The sequence below is a fragment of the Sycon ciliatum genome, chromosome 1, assembly GCF_964019385.1.
Source record: "Sycon ciliatum chromosome 1, ocSycCili1.1, whole genome shotgun sequence".
Classification (NCBI taxonomy): Eukaryota; Metazoa; Porifera; class Calcarea; order Leucosolenida; family Sycettidae; genus Sycon; species Sycon ciliatum.
Window position 1 is genome coordinate 15,034,533 of NC_088643.1, and position 21,863 is coordinate 15,056,395.

At 47.2% G+C, this 21,863-nt stretch overlaps 1 protein-coding gene across 5 annotated transcripts in view; it reads right to left on the reverse strand.

Annotated features, from left to right (window-relative positions):
• Positions 1-2,115: 2,115 nt before the first annotated feature.
• The window catches only part of LOC135814805 (uncharacterized), a 129,565-nt gene continuing 109,817 nt past the window's right edge, over positions 2,116-21,863 (reverse strand). For all 5 annotated transcript variants that reach the window (XM_065328006.1, XM_065328013.1, XM_065327998.1 and 2 more), the window contains 14 exons: positions 19,839-20,063; positions 19,241-19,331; positions 18,994-19,058; positions 15,847-16,071; positions 15,251-15,341; positions 15,004-15,068; positions 14,577-14,741; positions 14,363-14,446; positions 14,071-14,161; positions 13,818-13,882; positions 9,714-9,805; positions 9,028-9,124; positions 6,461-6,518; positions 2,116-2,791 (listed from right to left, as the gene is read on the reverse strand). In XM_065328006.1, coding sequence (XP_065184078.1) covers positions 2,634-2,791; positions 6,461-6,518; positions 9,028-9,124; positions 9,714-9,805; positions 13,818-13,882; positions 14,071-14,161; positions 14,363-14,446; positions 14,577-14,741; positions 15,004-15,068; positions 15,251-15,341; positions 15,847-16,071; positions 18,994-19,058; positions 19,241-19,331; positions 19,839-20,063 — 1,572 coding nt within the window. In that variant the 3' untranslated portion in view covers positions 2,116-2,633. The remainder of the gene's footprint in view (positions 2,792-6,460; positions 6,519-9,027; positions 9,125-9,713; positions 9,806-13,817; positions 13,883-14,070; positions 14,162-14,362; positions 14,447-14,576; positions 14,742-15,003; positions 15,069-15,250; positions 15,342-15,846; positions 16,072-18,993; positions 19,059-19,240; positions 19,332-19,838; positions 20,064-21,863) is intronic.

The window sequence follows — 21,863 nt, forward strand, 5'->3', positions numbered from 1 at the left end:
TCGACTGGTTTAGGTCCGAAAAGGCCGAGATGCAGCATTTGGCCCTTACTCCCAATCGAACATGGTTGAGTAAGCGGTCACATGCTCATGCGTACACCAGTCACCTGGTCATCGTGCCTTCAGGCTCAGGCTACAATTTGCAGCCTGTTTGGGCCCGTTCCTGTCACTCGAGTTGAACCTTTGAACCAGGGAGTCGCAAAAGCCTCTTTCGACTCCCTGCTTGGAACCTTTGAATTGAACCTTGGTATGAAAATTGTAGCCTGCAGGCACAGTGACCAGGTGACTGGTGTACGCATGAGCACGTGACCGATTGCTCAACCGTGTTCGACTGGGAATAAGGGCCGGACGCTTCATCGCAGCCTTTTCGGACCTAAACCAGTCGACTCAGCGGCCAAAAGACTACGACTTGTGGATCAATCGTGGTCATCCGTGCTTTTATAAGAACGAAACGGCATTTAAAGTGACTTTTGCATACAAATCCCGATCTAGTAGGGCGCAGTCACCCAGTTTCGGTGGAAGTGCGTGAGTTCGATCGGGAATAAAGGAGGAAGGGAGCGTCTCAGCTTCCTCGGACCAAGGTGTGTGTGTGTGTGTGTGTGTGTGTGTGTGTGTGTGTGTGTGTGTGTGTGTGTGTGTGTGTGTGTGTGTGTGTGTGTGTGTGTGTGTGTGTGTGTGTGTCACATGGTGCAGTGGTATGTGCAGCGATTTCCAATCGATAGATTGCGGGTTCGATTCCCGACGATTATGGTCACACACGTCTTTCTTCTCTTTCTCAGACTCTTGCTGACTTTTCTTTCATTCTCCTGGGTGGTTACCAACAGCCAGTGCATGCCGGAGTATGTGGTGTGATGTGTCTTTCTTCTCTTTCTCAGACTCTTGCTGACTTTTCTTTCATTCTCCTGGGTGGTTACCAACAGCCAGTGCATGCCGGAGTATGTGGTGTGATGTGTGTGCGGGGGAAAAAAAAGGAAAAGACCAAAAATAGGGATTCACTGGCCAGAAAATGTCACTCCAAATAGCTGTATGGTGTAGACCAGGCTGAATAGTGACGGTCAATTCTTCAGCCTTGCAAGCTGTTGAATGGTGTAATCCCAGCACAAGTTGCTATGGCTTCTGCTGTAGCATTGCTATCATCGCCTCCGGCGATGGGCGTCAAAGGTCAGGTCAGGTGTGTGTGTGTGTGTGTGTGTGTGCGTGTGTGTGTGTATGTGTGTGTGTGTGTGTGTGTGTGTTGGTTCCGGAGCCGCGGAGGCTTGGCTGTGCATCGTTGCTCCACTTCTACCTCGTGCCCAGTACCGACCGAACCAGCTGCTGTTGTCACCGGTGACACTACCGCTCGGAGGTGCTGCAATGCTCACTGTGGCACCTGCAATCGTTGTTTCCGCTCAACCCAGGGACGCAACCGCCATCGCTGTTCAACGCACTGCCACCGACCAACGGCCAGAGAACGGGACAAGTTCCCGTATATGTGTATCTGCTCTCGCCGGTTCCGACTAGTCTCTCATCTGGAGCGCCATCGGGTGGCGTGCTCTTTCTCTCTCTCTGCTGCCCCTCCGGGGCCCACGTGACCCTAGTGGTAGTGGCTCTACAGGACAGGACAGGTGTGTGTGTGTGTGCGTGCGTGCGTGCGTGCGTGGGTGTGTGTGGGTGTGTGTGGGTGTGTGTGTGTGTGTGTGTGTGTGTGTGTGTGGCACCACGAAGACTACAGCGGGTGAAAATTTGATTTTAGGGTATACTTCCCCTTTAATGAAGGGGAAGTATACCCTAACTAAAGGCATATTTCACCAGTTGCAGTCTTCGGGGTGCTGAGTCGAATGGTCTTCGTCCGAGGAAGCTGAGACGTTCCCTTCCTCCTTTATTCCCAATCGAACTCGCCACTTCCAGTGAAACTGGGTGACTGTGCCCTACTAGATGGGGATAGCCTATGGCAACAGCGAAGATAGTAGGGCACATTTGCCTTGAAATTTGCCTTCAAAGCTTGGAGGCTCTGGTTGTATCTCGTGATCTTGCGGTTCACACTGGTGAACTCCACTGTACCACCCAAGATACACTAGACGCTAAGCATTTGCACAAACATGCAAATGAGTCGCATAACAACCGTGGCTTGGTCCGAGGAAGCTGAGACGCTCCCTTCCTCCTTTATTATTTTTGTTTTATTGACATGACACATTTCTTGAGAGCAGCAACAAAAGGAAGATTCCAGCTTTGAGAATAGGCATAGCTGAAGCACACACGCACTGGACAAACACTGGACAAACTCTGGACAAAACACTGGACAAAACACTGGACCAAACACTGGACCAAACACTGGACCAAATACTGGATAAAACACTGCGCAAAACACTGGACAAACACTAGACAAGACACTGGACAAGAAACTTGGCAAAACACAACACTCTCCCAGAAATACCTGAAGCGATTTTGAAAATCTCAAGAGACGACAAGACAGTCAACAGCTCAATGAGCGCATCTTGCTAATAGCATTGCTGTTCACATCATGGCCGCGCATCTGCAGCCAGGAGCCGGCCCAACTTGTCAAGTTACTCAGTCGGAGCCACAGCAGCCTGTCGGGGAGATGATTCACGATGGTATGCTGGAAGTGTACGTACCTCAATGTCATTGTATTCAAATCTTTATACTCCCGCACCCTGTCCACGGTCGGAACTGTCATCATCGGGGTCGTCTTTGAAATGACCGGCATCGCCAGAAGCAGAGCCATCCCCTTGGCTCTTGGCCCTGTCTTGTTCACGCTGCATCAAACTCGACTGAGCCTTCTGGTCCATGGATATTCCTGGAGAGAGAGAGAGAGTGTGTGTGTGTGTGTGTGTGTGTGTGTGTGTGTGTGTGTGTGTGTGTGTGTGTGTGTGTGAGAGAGAGAGAGAGAGAGAGAGAGAGAGAGAGAGAGAGAGAGAGAGAAAGAGAGAGAGAGAGAGAGAGAGAGAGAGAGTAAGAGAAAGAGAGAGAACAATGACATGAGAGTCACAGACAGACAGAAGGAAAGCAAGAGGAAGTGGAGCTAGCACACCCGGAATGCAACAAGCCGAGAATTACGGCGGCAACGTTTGCAATCTGATCCACACCCATGACGTCTTTTGTCCACACCGCAAGGATCACCCGGATTGTGTGTGTGTCATTGGGATCTCCTTATGCAGTCTGCAACCAACTGCTATAGTAAAGAGTATTGTTTGTAGAGACTCGGAGTGTGTTGAGAAATTCTCTTGAAGCTTGGCCGACCCAGCAATGTTTTATAGTGCAGGGTGGATTTCACAGTAAATATAAGTTTCCGTGCATGGCACGGTAAGTGGAGTTAGCAACACACCAACATCCTTGCCATACCGCAACACTTGCACATGCATAACATGCATGCACTCTGAATTGCCGCGCTTCCGCACGGGACTGTGCGGAGCATGCGCGTTACTCCAGCTCTCCATGCTGTTGCTTCTTGCTCTTTGCTTTGCTGCGCTGACGGTCAAATTGTTTGACAATCGTGGCCAGTTTCTGATCACCACCACCCGCCCCATCATCTCTCACTATCATTCCATTCGAAGCCATCCCGAAAGGGAGAACAGTAGGGATCGTGAGTCAGGCCGGCATTGAGCCAAGTGCCGTATATTCACTCACAAGTCCATACTTCTCGCCGGGCAATTGTTGCCCTAGTTAGTGTCGGCATTGGCCATACTAACGCACAGATGTGCTTGCAATACTAGCTCTGGCATTGGTCCAGAATATTGCATATTGTATGCGGCAATTGTTGCCTATCTCCTGGTAATACAACTCGTAATAGCTCCCAAACAGGTCGGCTTGTTGTGTGGTTGGTAATGCTAATTAACCCTTAGAGTCCATAATTTTTTGCTTCCTACTTGTAAGAGTTTGTGGCAGTAATGAAGATAGGCAATCACTATCCACCATACATTCGGTTCTATTTCACCACTTTGTAGATCTTGGACTGGTTGGGAAGCTCTTGGTGAGAGGACTACCATGAGCCCCAACTTCAGGGCACTACTCATTGTCCGCCACAACGTGATCCAAACGTGAGTGTGTTCAGTTCCAGATCCCAAATGAAATCAGTCTTCTTCAGCTATTTTACTGCACCTAGCTTGGAACTGATCAAGTATTGCTACATGCTACCTGCCCTGAAGTTGGGTAAATCTAATTTCCATGCACTGTCGAATCGCAGGACAGATCGTAGAAAATGCAAGAAATGTTCGATCGATCGCCGTTCTCTCAAATTTCATCAGAGAGACTAATCAAGCCGATAGTTGCGAGTTTTGCCTCCACCTAGACATTTCAATTGTTGAATGTGGTTATGATAATGGCCGAGTTAACCCCTTTAGCGCGAGCGTCGTACTAGTACGACGCACATGAGTTGCATGCCCCACGGCCGTCGTACTAGTACGACGCGCGCTGTACACTGTACAGTGAACCTGCATCTCATAGTCGTGGGGTCCGTGTTGAGTCCATAGTGACTTGTTCAAACTATCGTAACTCACTCAATACTTGGTCGATTCTCACAATCGAAACATGTATCTGCAAGAGAAAACTCTCAGCTGGCGATAGAAACAATCGCCGAAGCGATGCGACCACCGGTTGTTGAGATATGCGACTCGACACGGCAAATTTCAACTCGATTTATTTGCGCAGTCTGCAGAACGCGCATCTCATAGTCGTGGGGTCCGTGTTGAGTCCATAGTGACTTGTTCAAACTATCGTAACTCACTCAATACTTGGTCGATTCTCACAATCGAAACATGTATCTGCAAGAGAAAACTCTCAGCTGGCGATAGAAACAATCGCCGAAGCGATGCGACCACCGGTTGTTGAGATATGCGACTCGACACGGCAAATTTCAACTCGATTTATTTGCGCAGTCTGCAGAACGCGCATCTCATAGTCGTGGGGTCCGTGTTGAGTCCATAGTGACTTGTTCAAACTATCGTAACTCACTCAATACTTGGTCGATTCTCACAATCGAAACATGTATCTGCAAGAGAAAACTCTCAGCTGGCGATAGAAACAATCGCCGAAGCGATGCGACCACCGGTTGTTGAGATATGCGACTCGACACGGCAAATTTCAACTCGATTTATTTGCGCAGTCTGCAGAACGCGTATTTTCCATCATGGATCACTTGTGCGCTACCTGCTGCCATGGAAACAAGATTCAAATGATGGTAGTGGATCCCGTGAGTCCTCACAAAAAATTTGAGCTCGATACGAGCAAGGAGACCGAAATGGCAGCTGAATATTTGAGCTTGGTTAGTCTTGGCCGTGCTCAAGTCTGTCGAGCGCGTGGATGAAGTTTGCCAGACTGTAGCACGGGGTTTTGGTTTCGCTCCGAGCTAGGTTTGACACCAGTTTGTCACTCGTCTCAAGACCTTTCCAGGAAGCTCAAGATCGTGGAATTCGTCCAAGGGAAGGTAAAGTTATCGATCCTTGAGCAGCTAGTACTTTCATGGGAAAATGCGACTTTTACAGGTGTTGTCGCGTGGGGCGCGCTCAGGTAGCGTCGTGCTGGGGAAGTTTAAGGCAAAAATCAAAATTTCACCAGTTGTAGTCTTTGGGAAGCTGAGTCGAATGGTCTTGGTCCGAGGAAGCTGAGACGCTCCCTTACTACTTGAATCCCAATCAAACTCGCGCACTTCCACCGAAACTGGGTGACTGCGCCCTACGAGATGGGGATTTGTATGCAAAATGTCACTAAAAGCGCCACTTCGTTCTTATAAAAGCACGGATGACCGCGATTGGCCCATATGTTGTAGTCTTTTGGACGCTGAGTCGACTGGTTTTGGTCCGAAAAGGCTGCGATGTAGCGTTCCTCCTTTATTCCCAATCGAACATGGTTGAACAAGCGGTCACGTGCTCATGCGTACACCAGCCACCTGGTCACCGTGCCTGCAGGGTACAACTTACTAGCCTGTTTGACCTTTTTGGGTGCACTCCTGTCACTCGAGTTGAACTCGAGTTGAACCTTGGTGTGAAATTTGTCGCCTGCTGGCGTGGTGACCAGGTGATTTGGGCACCCAGGAGCACGTGACCGCTTGTTCAACCATGTTCGATTTGGAATAGAGGAGGAACGCTGCATCGCAGCCTTTTTGGACCAAAACCAGTCGACTCAGCATCCAAAAGATTACAACATATGGGCCAATCGCGGTCATCCGTGCTTTTATAAGAACGAAATGGCGCTTTTAGTGACATTTTGCATACAAATCCCCATCTAGCAGGGCGCAGTCACCCAGTTTCGGTGGAAGTGCGCGAGTTCGATTGGGATTCAAGTAGGAAGGGAGCGTCTCAGCTTTCTCGGACCAAGACCATTCGACTCAGCACCCCGAAGACTACAACTGGTGAAATTTTGATTTTTGCCTTAACTTCCCCTTTAAGAAAGTTCGACTGCACCCGCATGCTCACAGTCAATGATTCAAAATTGAAGCATGGACGTGAAAGGGTTTTAAAAGTGTACTTACTTAGAACCTTTTCTTCGAGAGCATAAATAACCTGAACCGCTTCTTGAAGTATGTTGAGCTGTAAGTAACAGCAACAACAGCAGCAACAGCAACAGCAACAGCAACAGCAACAGCAGCAACAGCAACAGCAGCAGCAACAGCAGCAGCAGCAGCAGCGAGAAGAGCAGCGAAAGTGATGATTTTAGCCCATGTGTTCAGCAGGTACCACTGTATATTCTGAATACAGCATTAGCCTGGATACCTCGCCTAAGAAGTACAATGTAGCAATGTTGAAGTTAATGTGCCCTCTAAGGCTTTAGGCCATCATTTTTTATATCTATGTTTCGCGTCGTCCGCACGCATACGTTTTGATTTTTTCCGGAAAAAAATAAAATAATCGAACATGCACAGTGAGTGTACGATCGTGCGAGTCATCAGTGTGGACTGGTTGCATACGGCGAAGCTGGGATTCAGAATTGGCCTCGAGGCCAGGGTTGGTAGATCGTTTGTTCTACATCTGCGAGCAGAATTCTTTGAGCTTACACCAGACCGCATCGATCGCCTCAAGCTGAGAGGATGCGTCGTTTCGGAGCTCTTTGCACCGCTGCTGAAGGCTGAGTACAATAATCCAGCGAAGCATGGGCACCAACGGTTGCCTCCTCTGTCCAAAGTGATATTTCCTCTTGCTGATAACCCAGATTTTGTGCTTCGATGTACGATTTTTCTTTCGAATGTACACCATGCACGAGCTATTGACAAGAGTCAATAGGCTATGTAGTATGTACAGTGCTATACACCTCTGATGATCCTTTTTTATTATTTTGCAACTTTTTATTTCTTTCCACCTCTCGCATACGATTCTGGAAGTTGACCTGACGCGAAACATAGATATAAAAATGATGGCCTTATCTTATTTGCCGTACACTTGCATACCCTCAATGGGCATGCACACACACGCACACACGCATGATTGCACTTGCTCACTGCCAAAACTGGTAACGTATGTGTGGTAACGTATGTGCATGTGTGTGTGCGTGTGTGTGTGTGTGTGTGTGTGTGTGTGTGTGTGTGTGTGTGTGTGTGTGTGTGTGTGTGTGTGTGTGAGGGTTGCCAACTTGTCGGAAGGCTACCTTCTTGCCAAAGCATTTCGGAAGTTGGACTAGTTTCGGCTCCAGAATCCTGTGTGTCGTTACTATCTAGCTTTCATGGCTGAGGTTGTTGATGTGTCTATTGGCTCTGGGTTCCCAGTACCCAGTTGCCGAGGCTGGTTGGTAAAGTAACTCCAATTTCACTTCAAGGTACCGGTGCATCTAGTGACTTCTTCTATCAAAGCAGCATGCTGTTTATACTGGTTACCCCAGCAACTGTAGGGTGCTGTCTATACTGGTTACCACAGCAAGTGTAGGGTGCTGTTTATACTGGTTACCCCAGCAAGTGTAGTGTGCTGTCTATACTGGTTACCCCAGCAAGTGTAGCGTGCTGTCTATACTGGTTACCACAGCAACTGTAGGGTGCTGTCTATACTGGTTACCCCAGCAAGTGTAGCGTGCTGTCTATACTGGTTACCACAGCAACTGTAGGGTGCTGTCTATACTGGTTACCCCAGCAAGTGTAGCGTGCTGTCTATACTGGTTACCACAGCAACTGTAGGGTGCTGTCTATACTGGTTACCCCAGCAAGTGTAGTGTGCTGTCTATACTGGTTACCCCAGCAAGTGTAGCGTGCTGTCTATACTGGTTACCCCAGCAACTGTAGCATGCTGTCTATACTGGTTACCACAGCAACTGTCTATACTGGTTACCCCAGCAAGTGTAGCGTGCTGTCTATACTGGTAACCCCAGCAAGTGTAGGGTGCTGTCTATACTGGTAACCCCAGCAAGTGTAGGGTGCTGTCTATACTGGTAACCCCAGCAACTGTAGGGTGCTGTCTATACTGGTTACCCCAGCAAGTGTAGGGTGTGCATAGATGCATAGATGACTGTCATAGCCGTCCTATTCCGATGTACTCCATGTGGTGTAGACTAGGTGTGCATTGGGCGGTCGATTGATATTGCTTCGCCAGTTCTGTGGATTAGACAGTTATCTGGCACGTGTCTTGATCCGTTTCATTCAGAATCAGATCCGCTATCGTGGCTATAAAGAGAAAATCTGTGGGTGCACATACAGTGCGTTTGTAGATTTGCGTGCATTTCTTGCGACAGGTACATGGTGTGTGCGCGCGCGCGTGTGTGTGTGTGTGTGTGTGTGTGTGTGTGTGTGTGTGTGTGTGTGTGTGTGTGTGTGTGTGTGTGTGTGTGTGTGTGTGTGTGTGTTCTCCCCTGTACTGGTGGAGGACGGTTGGTGTTTTTTGGAGCTCCCATCTCTGGTGTTCTCTAGAGTTTTTTCCAGGCCTTGGGCGGGCCCGTGGGCTAGCCTTTGGGCTAACACACATACACACACACACACACACACACACACACACACACACACGTACACACACACATACACACACACATACACACACACACACACATACACACACACACACACAGCTGATTTGGAATGCAGTGGTCAGGACCTAGTGGCCCAACACACGCCATGCTGATTACCTTCGTTTTCTCCTTTCCCACTTTCTTGCCGGTTAAGTCGTTAGGTAAACATTTACCTAGCTCCTTGTATGCCTGAGTGATCTCATGTACACGTTCTCTGAATCAACAGCAGCACAGATGGGCACAGTGAGAGTTAGACCACACAATGGTATTATCCGGACCACTGTTCACCCCATTTTTTCTGCGAAAGAACCCAGGCACTGCACAAAGCGGGGCACTTGCCGTGATCCGCATCATAATCAACCTTCCGATAGCACACACTGACACATCCAGCAAGATTCTCTTCTTCAATTCAGTGAGTTGTCACCGGCATCGATTTCGACGAAAAACAAGGAGCTTTGCACTTCATTTCAGACGTGCAAAATTGTCTGTTTATTCAGACAGACCTGTAGTCTTTACCGTGTACCCATGAAGAATCTACTTTGAGTACTTCAAACTGTAGTTGCTGGAATGCACGGGCACTGGAGAGATTGCAAAAATGTATAGGTGATTACTGCTCTGCCCAACTGCAGCATGTCCTCGACAACCATCGGCAGCAGAGAACTTCTGTCATGCCACTTCGACGGGTCGTTGTCGACCACATGTGAAGAAATCAGAAGTAATCGATAGTAATACTGGTAACATTAAACACAGCATGCATTGTGCTGGTGTAAGTCTTATTTTTAAAGGTAATTGGCTAGGCATACCGTTCTCGGTCAGTGAGATGTTTCCGCCGTTCCTCCAACTTCTCAGACCGTTTACACCGTTTGTCCGACTTCTCGGAAGAAGTAAGTGTTCCCTGAAACATGCATGATGCCCAAGCATGTACACACACACACACACACACACACACACACACACACACACACACACACACACACACACACACACAGTCACACACACACACACACAGTCACACATGCACACAAATGCACACACACATACAAACACGCACATACAACACAAACACACACACACACACACACACACACACACACACACACACAAGAACACACACAACTATGTGTACAAGAACACACAAGTACATGTACATGTACATGCACTTACAAACACACATGACTACACACATACATGCACTTACAAACACACATTACTACACACATACCTCAGACCTCAGACATGCCCATCGCGGAAGCGATTATAGCAAACAGCTATGTTAGACATAGCAACTTGTGCTGGGATTACACCATTCAACAGCTTGCAAGGCTGATGAATTGACCGCCACTATTTTTCGCCTGGTATCCACCACACAGCTGTTTGAAGTGACTTTTTCTGGCCAGTGAATCCCTATTTTTCATATTCCCATTTTTTCTACACACACACACCATACCACATACTCCGGCATACACTGGCTGTTGGTAACCACCCAGGAGAATGAAAGAAAAGTCAGGAACAGTCCGAGAAAGAGAAGAAAGACGTGTGCGACCATAATCGTCGGGAATTGAACCCGCAACCTCTTGATTGGAAATCGATACATGCACTTATAAACACACATGACTACACAAAATACATGCACTTACAAACACACATGACTACACACACATATACGTCCACACACGCATACGTGCAAAAGTACTGTATTTCCCCGAATATAAGTCACACATTTTTACACTAAACTTCAAGAGGAAAAAAGGGGGTGCAAATTACAGTTGAGAGTGACTGCTTAATGATGTAAATGAATTGAAACCCGAATATGGGGATTCAACCTTAAATCGGGGATGTACGGTACACACAAAAACACGCACGCATGCCCACACAAAATGTTCAGTATTCCTGAAAACCCTAGCGAGTCTGGTTGCGGAAAGGAATGGTGATCTGTGCTAATCCGTTGTGAGGAATCACCTGCATTGCAAGATTTCATTTTGCTCAACGCCATGGGCCCTCATGTTCTTCAGATGCACTCGGACATCCTACCGCTGCAAGTGGATACCCTTCGCAGCTAAATGCAGGCTGAGGGCTGGTCAGCAGTAACGTCCTGGTAGCACCACCACCATTCTGCATTGGCAGAAATTTGTAGTCACTGTCATAATAACAAGTTCCTATCCAGGGATGAATTTACTGTCACATTTTTGCATAGCAGTTTCTGCTATACGAAATCACAATTGTGTAGCAGTCTTTGATTTTGGTTAGCATTTTTCTTTGAAGGTTGGGTGTTTACCACATTATCCTTCTTAAGAGTGACGCCGGAAAGCCCTTTTGCAGAAAAAACGACTGAAGCATACATGTGCACGCAGATTGAGAGTACCTGAAAACACATGCACTGCACTGTATGCATGTTACTTGACACCGCAGGCTACGCATGGATAGCCTGTATGTATCGCAATTTTCTGCGAGTCATGGTGACTTTTGAGTAGCAGTAGATCGATTTTGCATCACAAACTGCGATGCGATACAGGAAAAATTCATCCCTGCTATCACATTTAAATACGTGATCTTGTTCTTCCATTGTTGTTCTTACTTCCTACTCATTGTAATGAAACAAATGGTAGTAGAAGTAGTGGGCGTGTGTAACCTTTTTTTTAATTATGTGTGGGGGGGGGCTTGCAGCGCATAAGTGCCAAGAGAGTGACAACTGTGACGACCGACCGACCGCCTAGTGATGCTCCTCCTATTGCCGAGGTGCCGGTGTGTACAGCCTGTCAGCGTACTTTCAAGTCTACTGCTGGCCTCAAACGCCATCGCTGTGGACCCCGCCCGAAGCGCCCTACAGTGACTGATCGCCAGCACTTTGAACATCGTTGCCGAGTCTGTAATCAACGCCAGTATCGGAGGCGACAGGACCTGGAGCGCCATTTGAAGCACTGCCTACCTCTCCCCTAACCTCTCTGACAGTACCTCCCTTCGGGGAGTGGCGTGGCCATTTCTGGCAGCTGTCAATAATAGTAGTAGAAGTAGTAGTAATAGTAGTAGTATCGTCGGCGACTTCTCCCAACACGCAATCATACGGTGTTGGAGAGGATGCAGGTGAGGAGGATGGTGATGATTGGCCGCCGCCACGACCTCCTGTGACAGCGCCATCTCACGGAGCTCGCAGCCTCATCAGCAATGCAGTCATGGAGTGTCGCAGGCGCCTGCAGAATACCCGCAAGAACAGAGTTCGTGAAGAACAACAGGCTCTCAACAACATCAAGGACAGTTTGTCTGAAAGCCAACGGTTTCTGGTAAACATTTGCAGCGGTGCCAGCAAAGGAGTCTCATCCTGGCTCATGTCATCGCCAGGAGTTGCCAATGGTACGGTATTGAATCGCTCGGATTTCAGAGACGCTATCACCATTCGTTACGGCTTGCAGCTGGATGGCCAATCCCCAAATTGTGTGTGCGGCAAGGCAATGACAGTGGACCATGCGATGACCTGCCCTTGCGGAGGGTATTCATCCGCCAGACACAATGAGGTCCGGGATCCCCTAGCAGTTGTAATGCGTGGAGTTGTTCAAGACGTGGAGGTCGAGCCGAAGCTCCTTCCATATCAGGAGGAGCAGCTCCAGGGGGTGACGGCGAATCGCTCCGTTGAGGCTCATGTTGATATACGGGCTCGTGGTTTTTGGACGCGGCAGCAGGAGGCCTTCTTCAGGTGACAAACCCTAGGGCCAGCCTGCTGTCGTGTTCCAAAGTCACGAGTCAATTGGAGCGTAACGAAGGAGAAAAGAGGCGGCGGTATGGCGAGAGGATCAATACAGTTGATAGAGGGAGTTTCACTCCGCTGGTGTTCGCGACAAATGACATGGCTGGGAAGGAATGCACCATATTTTTGAAATATCTGGTTAGCCTGATTCTCGAGAAGAATATCGATCTATCGTACTCTGTTGTCATGAGTCATTTGCGCTGCCGTTTATCCTTTTGTCTCCTTCGTTAGTGCATCACTTGTTTGCGTGGCTGCAGAGCATCCTATCGTACTAAGCGCTCTGCAAATTTTGTTCATGAATGTCGTGTACTGTCGCGTGTTTATATGTCTTGCTCAGTTTGCAAAAGATCTCCAGTTATGGTTTTTTTAGTTTTAGTTTTTTTGTTTTGTTTTGTTTTTCTATTACAAATGCCCTCTTCAGTGTAATCCCTGCTTCGTGCCTTGGAGTTACAATTGTGTTCTTTTCTTGTTTTCTCGCTAGCTTTTCTGATTATTGATGTTGAATTGCCTTCATCATTGTTTTGCTTTGAATCTCTTTTTCGTTTTTGTTCCTTTTCCATATTTATAACTTCGGGTTCTTTCAAATAAAGATTTTGAGTAGTAGTAGTAGTAGTAGTAGTAGTAGTAGTAGTAGTAGTAGTAGTAGTAGTAGTAGTAGTAGTAGTAGTAGTAGTAGTGTGTGTGTGTGTGTGTGTGTGTGTGTGTGTGTGTGTGTGTGTGTGTGTGTGTGTGTGCATGTGTGTGTGTTTTCTGCGTACCGCATTTCCCGATTATAAGTCGATTATAAGTCACCTTGCCCTCATTGCTCCTACTATAACCTTGAACCTTCAAACCTGGAAGGCTATTGGTTTGCGGACTGGAGGTGTGTTAGATCTAGGTCTCAGGTCGTCGAATGTCTCAGTAACATTTCAGTTTTGTGGCCTGTTATTGCACTTTCTGACTGCTTCTTATCTTTTTACAGTCGTGGATAGTTGCTCCATAACTCGTTTCCACTCCCGTACGTTCTACAACTTTTCCAAGCTGGCCCGCATGCACCCTCGTACTCACCTTTGTCTCCTTTTGTCACCTTTTGTTCCGTTGGCCTGGGTAGCTATTTGCGCGCCCATATTTGCCATAGCTACCCAAGCCCAAGTGATGCAGGGTCTCATTTTGACCCGAATTCACTCACCGATGCTTGTGATGGCAGGCCTGCATCTGCTGTCGCCGATAGATTAGCTGCTCCCATCTGAGCCACTGCGGTCAACACAAGAGAAGCACCACCAGTACATGTACTTGGTAATGTAATTTCACAATTTCCAGACAGTTGTGCTTGTGCACACCAACATGCCAGCAGCATTCCTGCGTCCGGATTCGCCGCTGCAAAATCATATCCCAGCATATAACAAACGTGGACAACAGGAGCATGCATCAAACTGCCTTACTTCCTGTGCCGCCCGGATAAGACTGCTCTGTGTTGTCGGAGTAGGAAGTGCCAGTGGCACCCATTCCAGATGGCATGCCGTCACCAAACATCTGCACCATGAGAAGACCAGCAGTAAAACAGGAAAACAACAAGAAGAAAAACAGAAAAAATGATGGCGATATAATAACTATTATTATACATAACTTCCCAGCAAGATGCCACAAGGAGAAGGAAGTTAAAAGCAACCCTGATGCACATTCACAAACCCATATCTAGGACAAACACCTAGAAACTGTATACATGCAGTTTACCTGTGATGGTACTCCACTTCCTGCTGTAGTGCTGTTGTTGTTAAGGTCCAGCGGAGTATCGCCGAACCCCGTACTGCTGGAAGCCTGTAAAAAGCAACGGAAAACCCCGAATATACAGTCAGGATGGATCACAGGTTAATTTTTAAACATTTCGTCGCCCGTACACATTTCAGATGTGCCTTTCACAGTCACACTTTGACTCGCATTCACTCACCGATGCTTGCGATTGCTTGCGATCCACGTCACTGTCTGCTCTTTGGTACACGTTGGCAGCCCGTACTAGGTCCTTCCACAATTCATCAGTCTGCACTTCTTCGTCCAGCGGGCAGTCTTGTTCCATGTTGAGTAGCATTGCTAAATCTGCTTCATTCAGTAAATCCTGCATCACGTGACCAAACAACAAGTGAGGCAGAGTACAGCAAGGGTATGACAATAAAGTACAGAGTACAGAGTACAGAGTAGAGAGTACAGAGTACAGAGTACAAGAGAGTATGGCAAGGGTACAGGCAAACCAGTGTGTATCACTGTACTTGTATATTGACTAGAACAGCAGCACCGTAAGGACTGACAGAATGATAGAATGACCTGTACACATTTCAGATGTACATTGCATGGTCGCACTTTGACACGCATTCACTCACCGATACTTGCGATGGCAGGCCTGTATCTGCTGTCGCCGATAGATCAGCTGCTCCCATCTGAGCCACTGCGGTCAACACAAGAGAAGCACCACCAGTACTTGTACTTGGCAATGAAATTTCACAATTTTCAGACAGTCAGCTCGTGCACACCAGCATGCCAGCAGCATTCCTACGTCCGGATTCGCCGTGTCAAAATCATATCCCACCACAACCCTGGACAACAGCAGCATACATCAAACTGCCTTACTTCCTGTGCTGCCCGGATCAGACTGTGCTGTGTCGCCGGAGTAGAGTGTGCCAGTGGCATCCATTCCCGGTAGCATGTCGTCACCAAACATCTGAACAGAAGACCAGCAGTAAAACACACCCAGTTACTGAGACCCAGCAGTGTAAATGTGTCAAGATTTTGCCAAGGTGAGAAAGACAGAAGGGAGAAAACAACTGACGCAATATTTTGAGCCGGGACGAAAAGCGAGTGCCTCCATGGAAGCGAGTTCCCCAGCGCTGTACAAGCCTGTATATACATGTTTATACTGTAGTACAGCACTTGAATCAAATAAGTGCTCGAAATCCTAATGGGTACACTTTTGCAAATGGTACCTGCGATTATCACGCCACATTCACATATACAAGGACCTTCCTTGATATTCCAACACTAACTGTCTTGTACAGGGTCTGATCCAGAGATCTCCACAGGGGTTGCAGTTTATCCAAAGCTGAATAGCTGATACATGTATAGTACATGCATATGGATTCCAGTAGAAGATTTGCAAAATTTAGGGGGTTCCGCTTAACCCCCGGAAGCCCCTGGACCCGTCCCTGTTATAGCCTTCAGCACCTTACCTGGGTGAGTTGCTCCTTTTTCTTTTTCTCATGAGCTGCTTCGTGTTGCGCTCTTTCCTTCAGTGGCCTTGAGAACGTTTGCTCGTCAATGTCTGCTCCCTGGTTCACTTCGGCAGCCTGTATCTGTAGCTCTTGACGTTCCAGGTCCTTCGCTAATTCATTCAGGTCTTCGCCATCCAGCCAGGCTTCTTCCATAAATTCTAAACCTGATGCATTCAGTGAAGCCTGCATCACGTGACCAAACAACAAGTGAGGGAGAGTACAGCAAGGGTATGACAATAAAGTACAGAGTACAGAGAGTACAGAGAGTACAGAGTACAGAGTACAGAGTACAGAGAGTACAGAGAGTAGAGAGAGTAGAGAGAGTACAGAGAGTAGAGAGAGTATGCACGGCTGTTATGCATGCATAATCCAGCGACATTATGTACGGTACGACATTTTCCCGTCGCCCCAGTGATCCATGATGCTGTCGTACGCGACCTTGCTGCCTTTTTCAAATCTCTGGAAATATTCGGCAAGGTTTTGCCTATGTTTCTGTCGATTCCAGCCGTTTTCTACGTTGGATTCGCGAAGTCTAAGCGAATTCACCGTCCTGCCTTCAAGCTGCGCAAGCAGATATTTTGATCGTCAAAATGCGCAATGGAAAAGTGAAGTTACGATCTTTTTCGTTTCGTTCTTCCTCGTCGTGCCGGCCATTGGCGTTTATCAGAATTGGCTCACATTCGAGGCTTCCTCCTAAGGGGTGCAGAATTTTTGGCAGCCTTCACGCCAATTTTCATTGAAAGGTTTGTCCTTTTCCTACGTCGTAGTTATATTTTCATTGCCGCCCAGATTATCGTTTTCGTGCCCAAGTCGATTTGCGTGGCGTACTTGGACGTCAATTGCAAGTGTTTGCTGATAATGCAGGCCGAGTGGAAGTGTGTTCTCCTGCCTCAATGTCTAACGAAGACCCCGGTTTCGTCCGCCATAGGAGGGATCCGTGCATGCTTCGTTCTGGATGTTAGCAAGTACAAATCAGACATGCATCCAATGAACATTTTTTGAAATCCATGCTTTCGAAATGTATGTAGAAACAGGACATTGTGTAGAGATTTTAAATGTCAGAGATGCAAGATTCCCCATCTGTCTGAGGCCTTACGTGTAGACACATAGGCATGGGTTTTTTGTATTACTAGTGTTACTGCAGATTTAGGCCACGCACAATGTAGTCTTTCGACGATCCTGCTGAAAAGCACACACTTGCATGCGTAAAGACCATACTGAAATACTTCAAGTAATTGAACCACAACAAACGACAACCATGATGCAGCTTATATATCTTGCACTACATCAGCACTAAGCACAGCATGGCACTCAGGACAGGGCCGCTGGTGATGGCCATACCCGGTTTTACCACTCTCGGCGTTCATGATAATTACATGTAACATGTTCAATATGCAAATGATTATGTAGAACACTAATAGGCTATCCTCGTACACTCCTCACTAGAGTCCCTCCTAAACTGCTTTCTACTTTAGTGAGGACTACTGTACAAGCTGCATTATGCAGAGTATCTGTTGCTACCGGAGTGTGTAGCCGAAACAACCAGGTTATTATTCTGATGCGAATAAGATACACGGCATCACGCATCTTCATGACCGTGCCATTCCTATGGAGCTGGCTCAGGGCTTGATGGCAATGCAGTTCACCTGCTGAATTGACAGATGTCCATGAATTCATTTTAAAATAACAAGTCGGTCAAGTGAGAATTCAAGTCGGCAGGAATAGCGCAAGCTCCTACGTAGGGAGCAACACACAATTCCCCAAGTATCGCCGAAGTCGCATCAACCTCTTCTTCACATTAATTACAATACGGCGAATTAAATCAAAGCTGTACTGAGAAGCTAAATAATTCTTTGACTTGAAACAAGCATTGATAGAAGAATAACACCTATAGCAGGTCCATGTGCTTTAAAAGTTGGAGACTGGAAGATATCCTCTATTTGTACACTAACAACACCAACATGGAAGCGTTGCGGGCAACCAACTCCGCCATGCTATGACACTTGATGATGTATTGTGGTACTTTGCTTATCACTGCAAGCCCACTGGTTGACTTGATCATCATCCATTGCTACTTTCATGACGAAGATCAGCAGTGCAACTGTGGCAATAAATATCACCGCCTCCAATGCCGCACTTATTGGAGGAGCACATTCTACTGGAAATGAAACACTTCAATGTTCAGTTTGTGCTGATCTGGAATAGTATGGAGAGTAGGGTGGTGAAGGGTTACACGCAAATTCAACATCCTTGCCGATGAGCACTGTGGAGCATGTGCAATGCAGAAACTGCTGTCCAATAGTATACAGAATCTGATTTCCAGCAATCCTAATATCCTCACATTGATCCCAAAGTGAAGAGCACACGCATGAAGAGACGTACATGTAGCTGCTATGTCATCAACTTTGCGTTGAGAGAGTAGCAGACGATCGAATTCTATCCTTCTCCAAGATGAATTGCAATCAGTCTAACGATGTGTGCTCTTTTCTTATGCACGGAAATCTGGCTGTAAGCTGTCCTCAGGGGAGAACATGTTCTAGAATAAGAGCAGTGGGGTTCCATCTGTTCACGTCATGATGGTAGTGAGTCAAGCAAACGTGCCCTCTTCTTGTTCCGAAGTTTCAAACACACCTAATTCCATGATGCACTACATTACTAGAATTTATTACACTGCATAGTCTTGAAAACAATTCCTGTATTGACTCCAGGACATACTAACTTCAGTACTTCGCCGAAGGGAGGCTTCCAGGTCTTGGTGGTAGACTTATTCTCCTCCAGCATGGCCTCATACTACCTCTCCAAGGCACGAATCCATCGCCCCAAAAACAAAAAACTCTCTTCGATAAATTTGAAAAATGTGCAGAAAGACTGCACGCGTCGGCACGCTGTGCGTACGCGAGCTGTTGCGATGCTGGTTGCTACGGTACGCCGCCATATTGATAAATGTCGCACTCAGAACAGCCGTGTATGGCAAGGGTACAGGCAAAAAAGCGTGTATATCACTGTATATTGACTAGAACAGCAGCACCATCAGGACTGATAGAATGACCTGTACACATTTCAGATGTACGTTGCATGGTCGCACTTTGACATGCATTCACTCACCGATGCTTGCGATGGCAGGCCTGTATCTGCTGTCGCCGATAGATCAGCTGCTCCCATCTGAGCCACTGCGGCCAACACAAGAGAACCACCACCAGTACTTGTACTTGGTAATGTAATTTCACAATTTCCATACAGTCAGCTTGTGCACACCAGCATGCCAGCAGCATTCCTACGTCCGGATTCACTGTGTCAAAATCATATCCCACCAAAACCCTGGACAACAGCAGCATACATCAAACTGCCTTACTTCCTGTGCTGCCCGAATCAGACTGTGCTGTGTCGCCGAAGTATAGAGTGCCAGTGGCACCCATTTCCGGTAGCATGTCGTCACCAAACATCTGAACAGAAGACCAGCAGTAAAACACACCCAGTTAGTGAGACCAAGCTGTGTAAATGTGTCAAGCTCTCGCAAAGGTGAGAAAGACAGAACGAAGAAGACAACTGATTCAATATATTGATACCGGATGAAAAGCGATTGCCTCCATGAAAGCGAGTTTCCCAACGCTGTACCAGCCTGTATATACATGTTTGTACTGTAGTACCGCACTTGAATCAAATAAGTGCTCGAAATCCTAATGGGTACACTTTTGCAAATGGTACCTGCGATTATCACGCCACATTCACATTATACAATGACCTTCCTTGATATTCCAACACTAACTGTCTTATACAGGGTCTGATCCAGAGATCTCTACAGGGGGTTGCAGTTTATCCAAAGCTGAATAGCTGACACATGTATAGTACATGCATATGAATTCCAGTAGAAGATTTGTAAAATTTAGGGGGTTCCGCTTAACCCCCGGAACCCCCTGGACCCGTCCCTGTTATAGCCTTCAGCACCTTACCTGGGTGAGTTGCTCCTTTTCCTTCTTCTCATGAGCTGCTTCTTGTTGCGCTCTTTCCTTCAGTGGCCTTGAGAACGTTTGCTCGTCAATGTCTGCTCTCTGGTTTACTTCGGCAGCCTGTATCTGCAGCTCTTGACGTTCCAGGTCCTTCGCTAATTCATTCAGGTCTTCGCCATCCAGCCAGGCTTCTTCCATAAATTCTAAACCTGATGCATTCAGTGAAGCCTGCATCACGTGACCAAACAACAAGTGAGGCAGAGTACAGCAAGGGTATGACAATAAAGTACAGAGTACAGAGTACAGAGAGTACAGAGTACAGAGTACAGGGAGTACAGAGTACAGAGAGTACAGAGTACAGAGAGTACAGAGTACAGAGAGTACAGAGTACAGAGAGTACAGAGAGTACAGAGTAGAGAGAGTACAGAGAGTACAGAGAGTACAGAGTACAGAGAGTACAGAGAGTAGAGAGAGTATGGCAAGGGTACAGAGAGTACAAGAGAGTATGGCAAGGGTACAGGCAAACCAGCGTGTATCACTGTACTGTGTTCGACTTATTAAAATGATGGTCACGTCTGGTGTGGAGTTTTCATTCGACAATATAATGTACAAACAGAATGATGGAGTCGCCATGGGATCGCCTTTGGGACCAGTCTTGGCGAACATATTTGTTGGCTTCTGCGAGTCGTCTATTGACCCTTCACTTTGGCCATCAATGTACTGTCGTTTTGTTGACGATGTGTATTGTCACGACGACGACAAGGAAACCTGTGATAGGTTTATGGAAACTCTCAACTCCTTACATCCAGCATTAAAATTCACATCAGATGGTGAAAACAATGGTGCCCTTTCTTTCCTGGATGTTAGTATTTCTCGTAACATGGATACGCACAACATGGACACGACCATTTATAGAAAGCCCACTTTCACAGGCTTGTATATCCCATGGTCAAGTTTTACTCCAACTAAGTCCAAAACACACCTCGTCAAGGCCCTTGTCTACAGTGCACATAGGATATGTTCCCTTCATCTGCTGGACGAGGAACTAGAACGACTCTTAACCATAATGACAAAGAATGGCTATCCAAAGACACTTTTAATGAAACTCATCAACCAGAAACCGACCTTGGAAAAGACGATCACTTTTGGACGACCCGTGCGTTCAGCGTGAAGAAGGACGTTCCACCTACCCTAAGCAAAAGTAATTTAATCTATTTCTTTCAGTGCCGAAATTGTGAAAATCGGTACGTAGGTAGAACCTTTCAGCACCTGGGCGCACGGATTCGTCAACATGTACCGTTGAATCTTGTCCCTGTAGCTGCACGTGGTTCTCGGCCTCGGCGTGGTCGTCCACCGAAGTGTCCATTGCAGTCTGTGTCTGAGGTGGACTTGTCCAAGTCCGCTGTGAATATGCTTGCCGACCCCTTCTCCTTTTCGTCGGGCGCAGGGCTGGAGCCAGCCCAAACAACAGTCAACAAGAAGAAGAGACAGATATGGAAACCACCGAAACTGACATCTGGACAATCAAGCCCCGGACGAGTCACCAGAAGCCAATTGAGGAGACGAATTGATGACGAATCAAAAGAACCAATACTGGAAGTGACAACAACTGTTAATGTGAAGAAATGGGGTAGACCACGGAAGCAGGACAGACTGGACTTGGAGCAGCACACTGATCTCGACCAAGGCAATCGGAATTGCAGGGACGCAGGGCGTAGTGGGAGAGATTCGCAAGCGGCAGGATCGGAGGTGACAATGGCCAAGTCGTCCGGTCAGGGAAACGGTACCTCGGCAATCAAGTGTCACTTGTCTGGCAGTGCTAGTTGTCGTGAGTGGTATTCCGATGATGTATTCTCTGTTTTGTCGCATGGTAGGTCTTTGTTACATCTTGCCATGTTGGAAGCTTTGTACATACGTAAGTTAGACCCTGAGCTTTGTGTTCAGAAGGAGAATGTGTTGTCTTTGCAGTTGTTTGGCACTGTTCGTCGTGAAGGTGCGAAATAGATCCCTTGATCTCTTGATATTTCT